The following is a 12,618-nucleotide window of genomic DNA, read 5'->3' as shown; positions in this document are numbered from 1 at the left end:
CAAGTCACTTAATCCCTTGTGGCTTTTGGAAGTGCCCTGGGCCTCCAGGGTGCTTGAGCTGTGCTTACCAGTAGACGCCAGTCTCCACAAGTTTATTCTTTTGCCATTTTTGGGGTGGCTGGAGTCAGCGCAGAAACTAGCTGATGGCACAGCGATCCCTTGGCTGCTCTGTGTGGGGAGCAGGGGGACTGCTGCCAGGGTTGGCTCAGCAGGGAACACAGCGTCTTTCCGGATTGCTGCTCCTATGGAACGTAGCTGAGATCAAAACACATCTTTTCCTTCTGCCCCATCCAGTGGTTCAGGCTGGAAGGACACTTTGCAGTCAGGAAGAACTCGGACGTCAAACTGCAGCAACGTTGCAGTCCCCAGTACCTAAATCCCCCAGGAAGGACTGGGGCAGCTGCTGCTTCACCCCCCTCGGGGGGACGACGGCTGGGAATGCTGGCCTGGTAGGGCTGGAAAAGCTTCTCGTCTGGGTGGTGGCACTGGAGAAGTAGCTGCTCTTCCCATCAGCGATGGGCTCAGGATGATGGTGGAGGCAGGAGCAGGTCCAGGCCATCTAACTTTCTGCTAACACTTCTGCAGCGCAGGACAGGCTACAAAAATAAAACACACAGCTTTATTTCTCCCATCATGCAGCCTTGCCTCAGGCACATAGCTCAGCCCTCAGTCTAGACTGCTCTCCATACTAAAGCAAGGAACGCGTCTCCTCTGCCCACAGCCCAGGCACTGTGCCGCAGGCAGAACTGCTGGAATCAGGCACACCAGGCCACGGCTCTGCTGGGAAAAGGAAATTTAAGGAGCAACAGCTTTCCCCAGCAAACCTTCCCTGCTAGTAAGCGCAGGGAAACCAAAGCAATACAGATAACCTGGCCTCATCTGCTGAGAACTGGGGAGGCAGGTGAAAAGCTGAGGTGGAGGTATGGGGGAGCCTTCCCGTCTTCACGGGGTCCTGCACACAAACGCAGGCTGCCTTGGATCAGACCAAGAGCAGAAGGGATCAGTTTTAGGAAGCACTATTAGCTCCTCACTCACCAGTCCCTCTGCCTCCAGCACTGCAGTGAAAGCAGGAGCTGCTCCTGCTCTCACTGAGCATCCTTCTTGGGCCAGACTGAGAGGAAAGATGCTGTGCTGGGCAGGACGGAGGGCTCCAGAGCTGAAGCCGGGGGGGGGATGCCCCAAGCCATCTGCTAGCCCACCGCACAGGGCTGACACCTGAGCTGCTGGGTGCTGCCCAGCTTGAGACTGTAAAGCCCGAAGACCCCCTGCCACCCCTCTGGTGTACCCAGAAACCCCCAAAGTCCTGAAGAAGAGAAGGCTTCAGGGTACACTGAGGGCTTATAGGACATACCAAAAAACACCTGGGTGGCCATGGGGTGCACGGAAACAAACACAGAGGGCTCTGGGGAACACCAAACAGCGCACAGAGCGGTTGAGGGACCGCCAGAAGGCGCCTGGAGTGCTCTGGGGGGCCTGAAGAGCAAACTGAAGGGTCAGGCAGACGGCCCTGGGGGCGCTTCCACACAGACAGGGGCTCCGGGGGACAACGAGAGGCAAACAGAGGCCTCCGGAGGCGCCAACGATCGTGGGGACCACTGAAAGGCTTTGAGGGGCGGTCAGTACCTAAGCGGGTCGGCTCTAGCGGCTCTTCCTCCTCCGAGGCGGGCTTTGCCCGCGGTTGACCGCCGCTCCGCCGGTGCGAGAGGGGCCCGGGCACCACCACCGGCAGCGGATGGCAGCCCTCAGGGCGCAACCCTGGGCCAGCGAGGCGGGAAGGCGGCTAGCCCAGCGGCCAGCCGGCCCCTGACAGGAGCCGCGAGGAGCGCGACCGCCCCCGCCGCCGTCCGCCCGCAGACTGAGGGGCCGCGCCCCGCCCCCGCCGCGGCCGTTGCGCCCGGCGCGTGCGCGCTGCCGGCGCGCGCGGCGATTCAAACCCGACGGGGCGGGCCGGAGCGCTGCGCGTCCGATTGGTCGCCGGCCGGCCGAGCCACGCGCCGATTGGCCCGTAGGCGAGGAGTGGGCGGGGCGGCGGGGGCGGCGGGCCTGCAGGCGGCGAGGCCCGGGCCCGGCCCCGGCCCCGCCGCGAGGATGAGCGCCCCGACACCCCGGCGGGCCCCGGCCGCCTCCCCCGCCCCGCGGTCCCTCGGCAGCAGCGGCACCCCCGTGCTGGCCGAGTGCCCCGGTAACGACGATGAACGGGAGAGGCGGCAACGCCGGCGCTCGAGGGCCACCGACCTCCAGCTCGGTAGCACCGACTCGCCGCTGGGCTTTGCCTCACCCGCGCCCAGGTACGGCCGGGCCCGGTGTGAGGAGTTGTGGGGAGGGAGGCGGACCGGGGGGGGGGGGGGGGGCTGTACGCGGAGGTGGAGGGTTCCCAAACCGCCGCGTCTCCCCCAGGCAGGCGGAGGCATGGCTGCCGGCCCTCCCCCAGTGGACCAACGCTCAGATCTCGGACCACTACAGCACCTGCATCAAGCTCTCCACCGAGAACGTGAGTCGCCCGCCCCGGGGAGGGCTCCTGATCCCGGCCCTTCTCACACCACCTCTGGTCTGGCGGTGGTTGCAAGGCCGGGGTGTGGGGGGGGTGGATTTTAAACTCCTTGAGCCTTGGTCTTCCAAAGCCCCTGAGCCACGTCCCTGATCCAAGCCACGGCCAGATCTGGGCCTCTGTTGCTGCCTTCCCGGCAGTGACAAAGTAGGACGTGGCACGGACCGTATCCCCTCGGTCGTGCTGTAAATACCCCCGCGGGATGAGGGTTCAGACAGTTTTGACTGGTGTCATTTTCCAGGGGATCAGTTCTGAGCTGTGCTTTGTTTCAGAAAATCACCACGAAGAACGCCTTTGGCTTACACCTGATAGACTATATGACCGAGATCCTGAAACAGAAGGACTCTGAACTGACCAACTTCAAGGTGAGAGGAATCGCTGCCTGGTCACGGTGGTGCTTTGTCTCCAACTGGCATTTAGCCTAAGGTTTAGTCAATAACAAACCTCAAATAATGCTGAAGGTAACTGAGCTGGTTACTTCCACTAAAAATATCTGGTAGAGGCAGGACAGTCGCTTTTTGCAGAAGCTTAGCGTTGAATCCTTTTGTACCACAGAAATTAAAGGCTGAATTCTTTCAGTTACGGTCCTTCAAAAGGAGAGCTTGTTTAAAAGTAAGAGTTGTGAGGCTTCTGAGATAAATACTGGGTGTTACAACCGGTAACAAAACAAGGCTGGAAAAGAAAGGAAGTTAGTGTGGCTAACTCCCGGACTAATTTTGATCCGGGATGGATCAGAATAAGAACTTGCCAGGGCAAAGACTTACTCACTATAATAGTTCACTGAAGCTGGGAGGAAGAACTGAATTCTTGGATGAATGAACAAATGGCAGGGCTTTTGAACGTGGCCTCAAGGAACGCCTGAGCTAGCTGTGTTATGGTTGATGAAACTGAGGAAGGGATGGGAAACGGTGCACAGGTTTTCAGTGGGTGGTCCTTCACCTTCCGGGGGGGGGGTGTGTGTCTGTGATCGAAAAGGGCACTTGGCATCTCCTGCACTTCACCTCTTTTGACTTCATAATTTGGGAAAATAGACTGGTATCAAGAGGATGACCCAAAAGAAGGCATGAAGGAGAGGTGGAGGAGAGAGATCTCTTGGCAGATGCAAATCTGCACCTTTCTGCTTCTTCCCATTGCTTAATCCTGGCAACTTCTTAAGTATTCTTCTGTGTGATCCCTTCCAAAGGACCTGATAAAGCAAACTACAGGTTCTGCCTGGGAAGACATATCTTGACCCCAGCTGTGCACCTAGGTCTCCAGTATGTTTCAGGATAAATCCTTTTCCAGTTGTTCACCATTTTGCTTTTAATGCAGAGCATTCAGAAATTCAGGTCTGCAGCTTGTCTTCTGCGTTTGCATCTTCTAGATGAGACTTTTTCCTTTCTAAGTAAAGATTGCATCCTTTGTTCCTCCTGCCAGATAGCAGCTGGCACGCTTGATGCCAGCGCGAAGATTTACGCCGTGCGCGTGGATGTGGTCCATGCAGATACCTACAAAGTTCTTGGAGGCTTGGGCAAGGACTCGACACCTACGAAAAACGTGGACAGCCCGGAAGGAGGTGTGCCATTCACTCATTTTCTGTTAAGCTGTTCCCGTTCCAGCTGCGTGTAAGAGAAATGTCAGTGTACTTACATAGCACCTGTGAATTTCGAAGCGCTTTGTACATCTAGGAGAGTACCGCTAACTTCATTTTTCAAGGGCTGGGAAATCCTGAATTAGTTTGCCTGGGTGCTTGAGCAGGGAGGGTTGAGATGAGAACCTGAATCTGTTGCTCAATCCTGTATTCAATGATTTGGCCTGTCAGATTTGAATGCAAACCAAAGGTGGCCTAATCTGAAACATGAAAAATGAAGCACCCCACCCTTTGCTGTCCTTTGCTTTGAAATGAAAACGTGCTGTTAAGATAAAACAGAGTCGATAAAAAGAAATGCAGCATCCAGCCAATAAAACATTGGTGGTTCATGCTAACAGATACCTAACTGGGTAACTTCGTGCCCACTGGGTTTTTGTGTGTTTGTCGTACAAACTGAAGTAAAAAGTTGTGCTATCCCTCCGTAGGGTATTTTAGCAAGTTTTCTAAGCGTGACTTGTTCTTCTTTTCCTTTTAGAATACAGTCCAGCTCCTGAGGCTGTCAAGAGAGTTCAGACGAAGAAAAAGCACTCATTCAAAACCATCGAGCGGAACTTGAATAACATCAATGTGTCGGAGGCTAATCGCAGATGTGAGGTGGGTGGAGGGGGGCTGCTGTAGCAGCTGCATTCTGGTGGAGGAAAGGAGATGTCGCCTCATCTTTCGCGTTTCTGTTGTTTTCCTTATCGTGCATTCCTCTCTCGGGCTCTAACATTCACATGCCCGTCTGTGAATTCTGCTATTATAGCAAGATTGTTCCTAGTCACGTATATTCCTCCTGTGTGACACAGCTGGGAGAGCTCTCTCCTCACTGAAAAAGATGCATGGGTCTTCTCCCTTCGGATCTGTACTTCAGAGTCTCCTGCAGAGACCTGCTTCACCCCCTCCATCTGCACCATTCCTTGATTCTCTGCTTCATTCCATACCTGTAGGTTGATCCCATGTTCCAGAAAACAGCCGCGTCTTTTGATGAATGCAGCACAGCTGGCATTTTCCTCACCGGGCTGCATACCCAAAGCTGCCACAGTGAGCTCCTCTTTGACTCGAAGATCGTGCCTCTCCCTTCTTCAGAGACGCTCACGCTGCCAAACTCTGATCCTGTGAAAGTGATAGATTTAAAGCGTGAGTGCCGGTAACCGCAAAGCAAAGGGGCCCATCCAGACCTTTCGATCCTTTTCGTCTCCCAGGCGTGCTCGTTTTAGTCTCAGCCAGCTTGACTTGTGCTTTTGTTCTCTGCTTGGCTACCCTGTGGCACCATTGCTCTGATCCTGATCAAGTTGAGACTGGTTGCTGGAAAAACAGGACCTTTGTAGGTTTTAGATCACTCTGTGTAGCTTAACCTCTGGCAGATCTGTCACACAGCATGTATACATGATCTGAGCTGTGCAGCAGTTGAGATTACTGTGCTCCAGGTTAAGGACTGACCTTCTTAGAGTGTTTTGAGCCTGTACGTACTACCAAACCTCGCTGCTCTGATAAGATTCCCAGCGTTATGCCCACCCTCGAGTTAGGGTAGCAACTGAACTCTCCCTTTCTGCTGAGAAATGAGCCCGACTGCTTTTACAGCGAGCCCTGCGCTGCCCTACATGCAAGAAGGGCTGTCTACATACGTGGCTTTAAGAATGATATAATGCCTGCACTTATTTTAGGTGCTGGTTGTTTCATCCTATATCTAATCTCTCCCCCTTGCTCTCCTTGTCTCTAGCCCTGCTAGCGCAGTGCATTGAAAAACGCCCCATCTGCTCTTCGCTGGCTGGTTTCCAGTTTACAAAGTGGGATGCTGAATCCCACGATGAGGTACGTTTGTTAGCTCCCTGCCAGGTGGGATACTTGAGCCGGGTGGGATACATGAGCTGTATTCTGTGCTCGCCTCCAAAGCGATCTCCGAGATACACGGGGCAGTGGGATGTTGCGCTTGCAGGGCCGCTGATACCCTGCAATTTTTTCCCTGAGCACTTTCTTCTCCCACAGTCGGTGTCAGCCCTGTTGGATAAATTTAAGAAGAGCGACCAAGTGTTCGATATCAATGGGAAGATAGACAGCAATGTGGAAGACTATGTTGCCACCCTGCCAGATGACGACTTCAATTCTGACTCCCCCAGGAGTACAGTAGCGGACAAGATTGGGGAATTCACAGAAAACCTCAACTCCTTTGGAACAGTCCACAAGAGCAAGAGGTAAGTAGTCACTGAAAATCTATAGCTGTGCTTTGATAGCAAACGGCAACTTCTGGCAGCTCTCTGGGGAATCTTTTAATTTACTGTGTACACGTTTCCCATCTGGCTATAGCTTGCTTTCCGCCCAAGTTTCGGGTACGTCCAGGAATGCATTACAGTAATATCTCTACCCTCCAAGAGGACCTTTTCGTATGGTCATGTTTCCCCAGAGTGATTGCTTATCTGCTCGCTCTGCTGCCCCGTTTCCAGCCCGCCCTTTGGCAAATTCGCCTCTGTTTTTGCAGCAGCCTCACGGATTCCAGACAGTGAACACACACGGTACCGTTCACTGATTAAAGAGCGGGAGTCCTGCACACACGCCAGCAGAGGAAGCGGGTGATGTCTGTACAGAGCTGATCGGGATATTAAATGCACGCTCGGGCCCGGTGGGTGCCAAAGGAATGATTTCACTGAGCAGCATGTGTACTCTTTCCAGAACTGATGCGGTTCCTTTTGGAGAGGGAGACATCGGGACAATATGCCTTCATCTCTCCATGAAACCAGGGGAATACTCCTACTTCAGTCCCCGAACTCTGTCAATGTGGGCTGGCCCAGAGCACTGGCGTTTCAAACCTCGACACAAATGTACGTATTTAGAGACAGCGCCTCATACGCTACAGATGCAGCTACTGCCAGGTCCTGCTTCCCTCTGGAGATGGGTGGCATCTGAGTCATAAAGTAGGGACAGTAAAGAAGGGGACAAGCCTGCAGGGCTCTTTTATAGCCAGATGGGAAGCAGTACTGAGTTCAGACACCAGGAAGGCTCTCAGTCACACGTGGATCCTGTGGTGTCTAACGCATTCTCTGTTGCTTGGGTTTGTTAATGATGCTCAAAGCTGAGGGGGTGTCTCTCACCACAGCAATAGGAGATACTAGCACTAATACAGCTCCTGCTGTTGTTTCCCGCCTTCTGAATAAAAACTGAAGGTTAAATTACACTTTCTCTTTCTATAAAAAGATACTGATCCCTTTAAAACATGAAGCTGAGAACAACACCTATTGCTTTCCCGTAACAAAGGGAAAAGTCCTTGTAAGTGGCCTTTCTGGGTAGAGCAGATGCTGAAGTTAGGAGTGAGCTTGTTGTCCTTACTCTGTCACAAAGCACTGACAGTTTCCTTCCTTTCCGCAGCAGATGCTGACTCTGAAAAAGAGACCAAGAAAAGGAGTGCAAAGAAGGCGTTTGAAATTAACTTTGATGAGGATATTGACTTTGAGGTGTATTTCCGTAAGACCAAGGTATGTGCTGAGCTTCTGCCTCTTTCTGCTCTCTCTCTTGCCATACCAGTGCGGCTTGGAACTGTCGTCTGCAAATGGCTCATCTCATGCTCCTGTGAAACTGGGTCTGTAAACCCAACATCGTGTACGTTCCTTGATGCGGGGTCTTCTGACCCCAGGTCACATTACAGGTAGAGAGTTTTACCAGCCTTGGGGGTGGAGAATGGGGCTGTGTCGTGGTTTCACCCCAGTCGGCAGCTAAGCACCGCACAGCTGCTCGCTCACCCTTCCCCCCCGCCCCGGTGGGATGGGGGAGAGAATCGGGGGGGGGGGAAAAAAGTAAAACCCTTGGATTGAGATAAAGACACTTTAATGGGACAGCAAAGGAAGAGAAAATAATAATAACAACGATAAAAGAATATACAAAGCAAGTGATGCACAATGCAATTGCTCACCACCCGCTGACCGATGCCCAGCCCGTCCCCAAGCAGTGATTGCCACCCCCCGGCCAACTCCCCCCCCCAGTTTCTACACTGAGCGTGACGTCCCATGGTATGGAACAGCCCTTTGGCCAGTTTGGGTCAGCTGTCCTGGCTGTGCCCCCTCCCGGCTTCTTGTGCACCTGGCAGAGCACGGGAAGCTGAGAAGTCCTTGACTCAGTGTAAGCACTGCTTAGCAACAGCTAAACCATCAGTGTGTCATCAACATTATTCTCATACTAAATCCAACACACAGCACTGTACCAGCTACTAGGAAGAAAATTAACTCTATCCCAGCCGAAACCAGGACAGGCTGGATTCTTCCTGGCTTATACCCTGTCAGTCAAAGAGACCCTGCGGGTCCAGCTGCGTGTCCCAGGATGCTGCGCAGAAGCCACTGGGTGCACTGACTGGACCAGTGTGGAATTCCTCTTTGGAGGCATCTCAGAACTTGCCCCCTTTCAGACGAAGACCTCTGTTCGAAGCACTTATTTGTGCATTAATCTCCCAAGTAGTAGATAGCTCATGGGTAACGGTATGTCTTACCTTCCCCAGGCATCTGTAACTCTAGCCAAATCCATTCTGGAAAGCCAGAATGTGAAGAGCACCACGCTTCCCACAGACTTCAACTATGACCCTAACAACATTCTCCAGCTCTTCATCAAACCAGCTGTTAAGGTAAGAATCTTCTCTAAAAGCCTATTGGCAACGATTCCGTGCACAAAACCACTCTTTACCAAGTGCTTGAAGTGCTTTGGGGTGCTCCTCGGGGCTGGAGACGGGCCAGCATGTCTCTCACTGAACTGACCTACTTGTGGATGCCGAAGCGGCTGTGCTTAGCTGTTGTGCTTTACAAGGGGCTCGCTAGAGAGCTGGTATGCGAGGAGGAGGAAGAGCCAGCAGGCTGGGAAAAGGGGAGGTGATGAAGGAACAAGGTGCAGGCATTGCTTGGGGAAGCACTTAGAGTTTTTCCCTTCCTGACCCCTGGTTTTGTCTCTGTAGCTCTGCAGGATGTCCGAGACGGACAGCTCATTGGATCACGAAGATGAGATCGGCGAGTACGATTACAACAACCCCAATGACACCTCCAATTTCTGCCCTGCATTGCAGGTAACTGGAACAAGATTTCTTTCTGTTGCCTATGTTTGATATGTGATGGGAATAATTTAGGAAGAATCTGTGTCCAGAATTAATTACTAGTGAAAAAGAATCGGAGCTGCAGATTATGGCAAAGCTGGGGGAGTCTCTGCGCACAGCCCTGTCCCCTCACTCTAACAACGTCAACTAAACTCTCTGCCTTTGGTGTTTGCCAGTCAGTTTGCTGCAGAATCTCCATGCCAGCCTTTTCCATACACCTGTGCCCTAAAGTTAGGAGTAAATGCCATTGCTTACCTCTGCAGTCATCTCTACACAGTGAGGTTTGCTCCCGGCTGTTTCAAGCTCCCGTTGAAGTAGATTTCTTCTAAAGCTTCAGCTTTCTACCAGGCCAGTGCTGCCTCCTGAGCGTGTTCGTGACAAGTCTCGCCTGGTCCCACACTGGCAGGAGAACCCTCGTCTCTCTTATCTTTCCATGTAGAACATTCTTTTGGTGTTCTGCGCTCTAGATCTCCCTTGGGTTTAGCCTTAGCCCAGCCTACGTGCCGTGGGGAGAGGCTGAATAAGAACACGTTCCATGGGGAAGGTGGGCAGGTATCGCCACCCTCCTGAGAGGCGGGTGCTCTTGTTATCTCAGTGCAGGACATCTCTGGCTCCTCAAAGGTGTTTCTGGGTGGCCTCACTGCTGTATCTCTTCTTGATCAGGCTGCAGACAGCGATGATGATAATGACCCCATTCAATTCATGGGCCAGATGGGGGAGTTCAACCTTACCACCCACCCTGAGGATCAAAACGCTGAGCTCAACAGGGTTTTCGGCGACGTCAATATCACAGTGTACGGAGAGCTGAACCTCATTGCTGAGCCCCAGAAGGTAAGGACTTGTGTTGTCGCCAAGCTGTGAACTGCTCACTGGGTGGGTCTGGAGCAAAGCCGCTCAACGCTTCGGGTGGCTAGAAGTCCGAGACAGCAGTTTCCCTGGTGCAGGATCTCCTGGGTTTGCTGCTGGACACTTTATGCCCAGATGAACCCTTGTGTAAGAGAAGGGAATTAAAAATCAAAGGTTTAGTAGTAAGATAGCATTCACTGTTGTTCCCAAGGAGAACCATGTTTTGATTGTTCCTGCGGTCCTGGTTGAGGATAGTGCTGCTGCTTCTGCTCAGTTGCTCTCAGCTAACCCTAGACTTCTTTTCCTCAGGTCAATAAGATAGAAATTCAGTATGCGAAGACAGCCAAGAAAATGGACATGAAGAGGTTGAAGAAAAACATGTGGGATCTCTTGTCTGAGGGACAGAAGAAAGAAACAGTGGCAGAGGTGAGGGCAGGGGGAGCCAGATACCTCAATAGGCCCGAGGATAAGAGAATGCCCTGCAGGTAACTGCGCTTAACTCCTGCAGAGACAGTCTCGGGCAGGTTTAGCAGCAATTCCTTTCTAGTAGTCTTGCTCCCGTGGGATGGTTGGTAAGGACGGACTGAGTGTAACTTGCAGTGGTTTTTCCTCTGAACGCAAGGCTGAGTACTGGGGAGCAAAATCTGTCTCAGCAGTGTCTGTCTTTTTGCTAAATAGGCGGAAGATGCAGAGAAAGAGAAGGACACATCAGCGGTAGTGGGCGAGAAGGTCTTCAGCAGCATCACAAAGGAACTGCTTCACAGGTAGAGAGGCCCTAAAACAGGTTGGACTGAAGATGGGGACAGACTTCAGCTGAGCTTGGGCAAACGCTGACCCCTCCTGTGTCTATTACAACCTGCTAACTGAACCCTGATGGGGAAAAAAAAATCTCTTGCTCTCTGGGTTTGCCTGGGGGAGCTACGGGTTGCATTCAGCTTGGCAAATTCTTTGCTAGTGGGAGGGGAAAGGTAGAGAAAACCAGATCCCTGGGGAGGAGCTGATCTTTGGCGACCTGGTCCTTGCAGGCATGCTGCATCCATCGGGTTTCAGTAGGCTCTGGCCATCCTAACCTCCCCCCTTCTCTTTTGTAGGCTGCCTTCTGTGATGGCTAACAATCTGTCTGTCCCATTAGCCTTCACCTGCCTCTTGCATTTGGCAAACGAGAAGGTAAGCGCAGAGTGCACACAGGAGAGGTGGTAGGAGCAGCGGGTGAAACACGCAGTGAAAAGCGCCGGGAGCAGGGCCATTTTCTTGCTACATCAGGGCTGCTCAACTTAAGTCCCTGTTTCATGCTTATAGTGAACATAAATCAGGCTGATGCGCTGGGAACGACAGCCCGTGGTTAAGCACCTGTGGCATTTCCAGCCTAACTGCTGTCCTTTCTTGTCCTTGGGTCTGGCTGCAGAGGGGTGAGCACTTTGTTGCTCAGCGTTGTTCTAAGCATTGTGAGCGTTTCAGACTCCAAAGCAACAGCCGCTGGGAAGCCTTGGTCTTGTATGTGCTGATGGTGACAGAAGGGGCTGGGGTTGTTCCGAACCTTCCTCATGTGATTGGTTTTTTTTATGCCAGGCCTTCAGACTCGGAGGGGAAGAGTCTGGCTTTGTGGAACTTAGCTTTTCTTTTATATTCCCAGAATCTGAAGCTGGAGGGCACGGAGGACCTGTCTGATGTCCTAGTGAAACAAGGCAACTGAGCCCTGTGGGGAGCAGACCACCGGGGCTGACCCACAGGACAGAGCTCAGCTTCCCAGCTGACCGGTGCTCGCTCTGGACTATCTCATCAGTGGCAGATTTTTCTCCTCCCAGCACCGTTGCTGAGAAATCCCGCTGGTCTCTGCGTCTCAGGAAGACTTTTAAATCAAGGATGTCCTACCTAAACATAGGACCTGCACAGATGGACAGTTGCAGCTCAGCCTGCCTGGCTCCTGCCATCTTCGATCCATCAGCTCTTTTCTGGGTCTGGGTAGCGGCGTTCCTCCATGTCACTGTGAACCGCCAGTGCCTGCTAGCAAAAGGCTCCTCTGTCTGTAATTCCCAGTACGTGGACTGACTGTTACTCACGTCTCCAGTTCCTCCTGTAGTCCTGTTCATCCCCTAAAATGATTTACCTTTTATACTGAGCTTAAAGATAATAAATTGCTACAGACTTTGTAGATGGGCCTTTGAGGCGGGGAAGAAGGAGTCTCCAAAACAGGGGAGAGGTTAAAATAACACAGGAGTGGCGGGGAGCAGCAAGAGCGGGGCTGCTCCTTAAAGAAAGGCGAACCAGGAACCATGGGGTCGCACGGCTGGAGCATCACCAGCCAGGACCCAGTCCTCCAGTACCTGAACGACGTGAGCAGGACTAACCCAGAGATGGTGGCCAGCTTCAACCAAGAGTTGAGATCACCAGGCAAGCTCATGGTGCTGAAGCAGGTCCAAGATCGAGCCAGGAAGTCGGTCTGCGGGTCGGGATTGGGTCTGAGGTGATGAGGCAGGGAGACCAGCGCTCCCAATGCAGCTCAGGCAGGGACTGAAGCCCTTGAGCTGAGCTTTAATAGAGCTCCTGGGC

General features: G+C 52.8%; 1 protein-coding gene across 2 annotated transcripts; it reads left to right on the top strand.

Annotated features, from left to right (window-relative positions):
• Positions 1-2,088: 2,088 nt before the first annotated feature.
• Positions 2,089-12,214, top strand: NCAPH (non-SMC condensin I complex subunit H). Of its 2 annotated transcripts, XM_076359013.1 has the most exons (17): positions 2,089-2,288; positions 2,398-2,491; positions 2,821-2,913; positions 3,965-4,103; positions 4,654-4,772; positions 5,108-5,297; positions 5,881-5,972; positions 6,147-6,352; positions 6,828-6,976; positions 7,521-7,627; positions 8,641-8,763; positions 9,088-9,195; positions 9,886-10,053; positions 10,378-10,494; positions 10,747-10,832; positions 11,160-11,235; positions 11,702-12,214. In XM_076359013.1, the coding sequence occupies exons 1-17, from the start codon at positions 2,089-2,091 to the stop codon at positions 11,759-11,761; spliced, it is 2,127 nt and encodes a 708-aa protein (XP_076215128.1). In that variant the 3' UTR covers positions 11,762-12,214. The 2 variants fall into 2 exon arrangements, with proteins under 2 accessions (XP_076215128.1, XP_076215129.1); XM_076359014.1 differs by lacking the exon at positions 2,089-2,288 and having other exon boundaries at positions 2,438-2,491; positions 7,524-7,627.
• The last annotated feature ends 404 nt before the right edge of the window (positions 12,215-12,618 follow it).

The sequence above is a fragment of the Aptenodytes patagonicus genome, chromosome 24, assembly GCF_965638725.1.
Source record: "Aptenodytes patagonicus chromosome 24, bAptPat1.pri.cur, whole genome shotgun sequence".
In the NCBI taxonomy this organism is placed as follows: domain Eukaryota; kingdom Metazoa; phylum Chordata; class Aves; order Sphenisciformes; family Spheniscidae; genus Aptenodytes; species Aptenodytes patagonicus.
The sequence above is the reverse complement of the archived record's forward strand: the minus strand, read 5'-3'. Positions and strand labels throughout refer to the sequence as shown.

Coding starts and splice junctions, on each gene's coding strand:
- NCAPH (XM_076359013.1), top strand. CDS start 2,089: ATGAGCGCCCCGACACCCCGGCGGGCCCCGGCCGCCTCCCCCGCCCCG. Junction 2,492..2,820: donor TCAAGCTCTCCACCGAGAAC/GTGAGTCGCCCG, acceptor GCTTTGTTTCAG/AAAATCACCACGAAGAACGC. Junction 10,833..11,159: donor ACAAAGGAACTGCTTCACAG/GTAGAGAGGCCC, acceptor TCTCTTTTGTAG/GCTGCCTTCTGTGATGGCTA.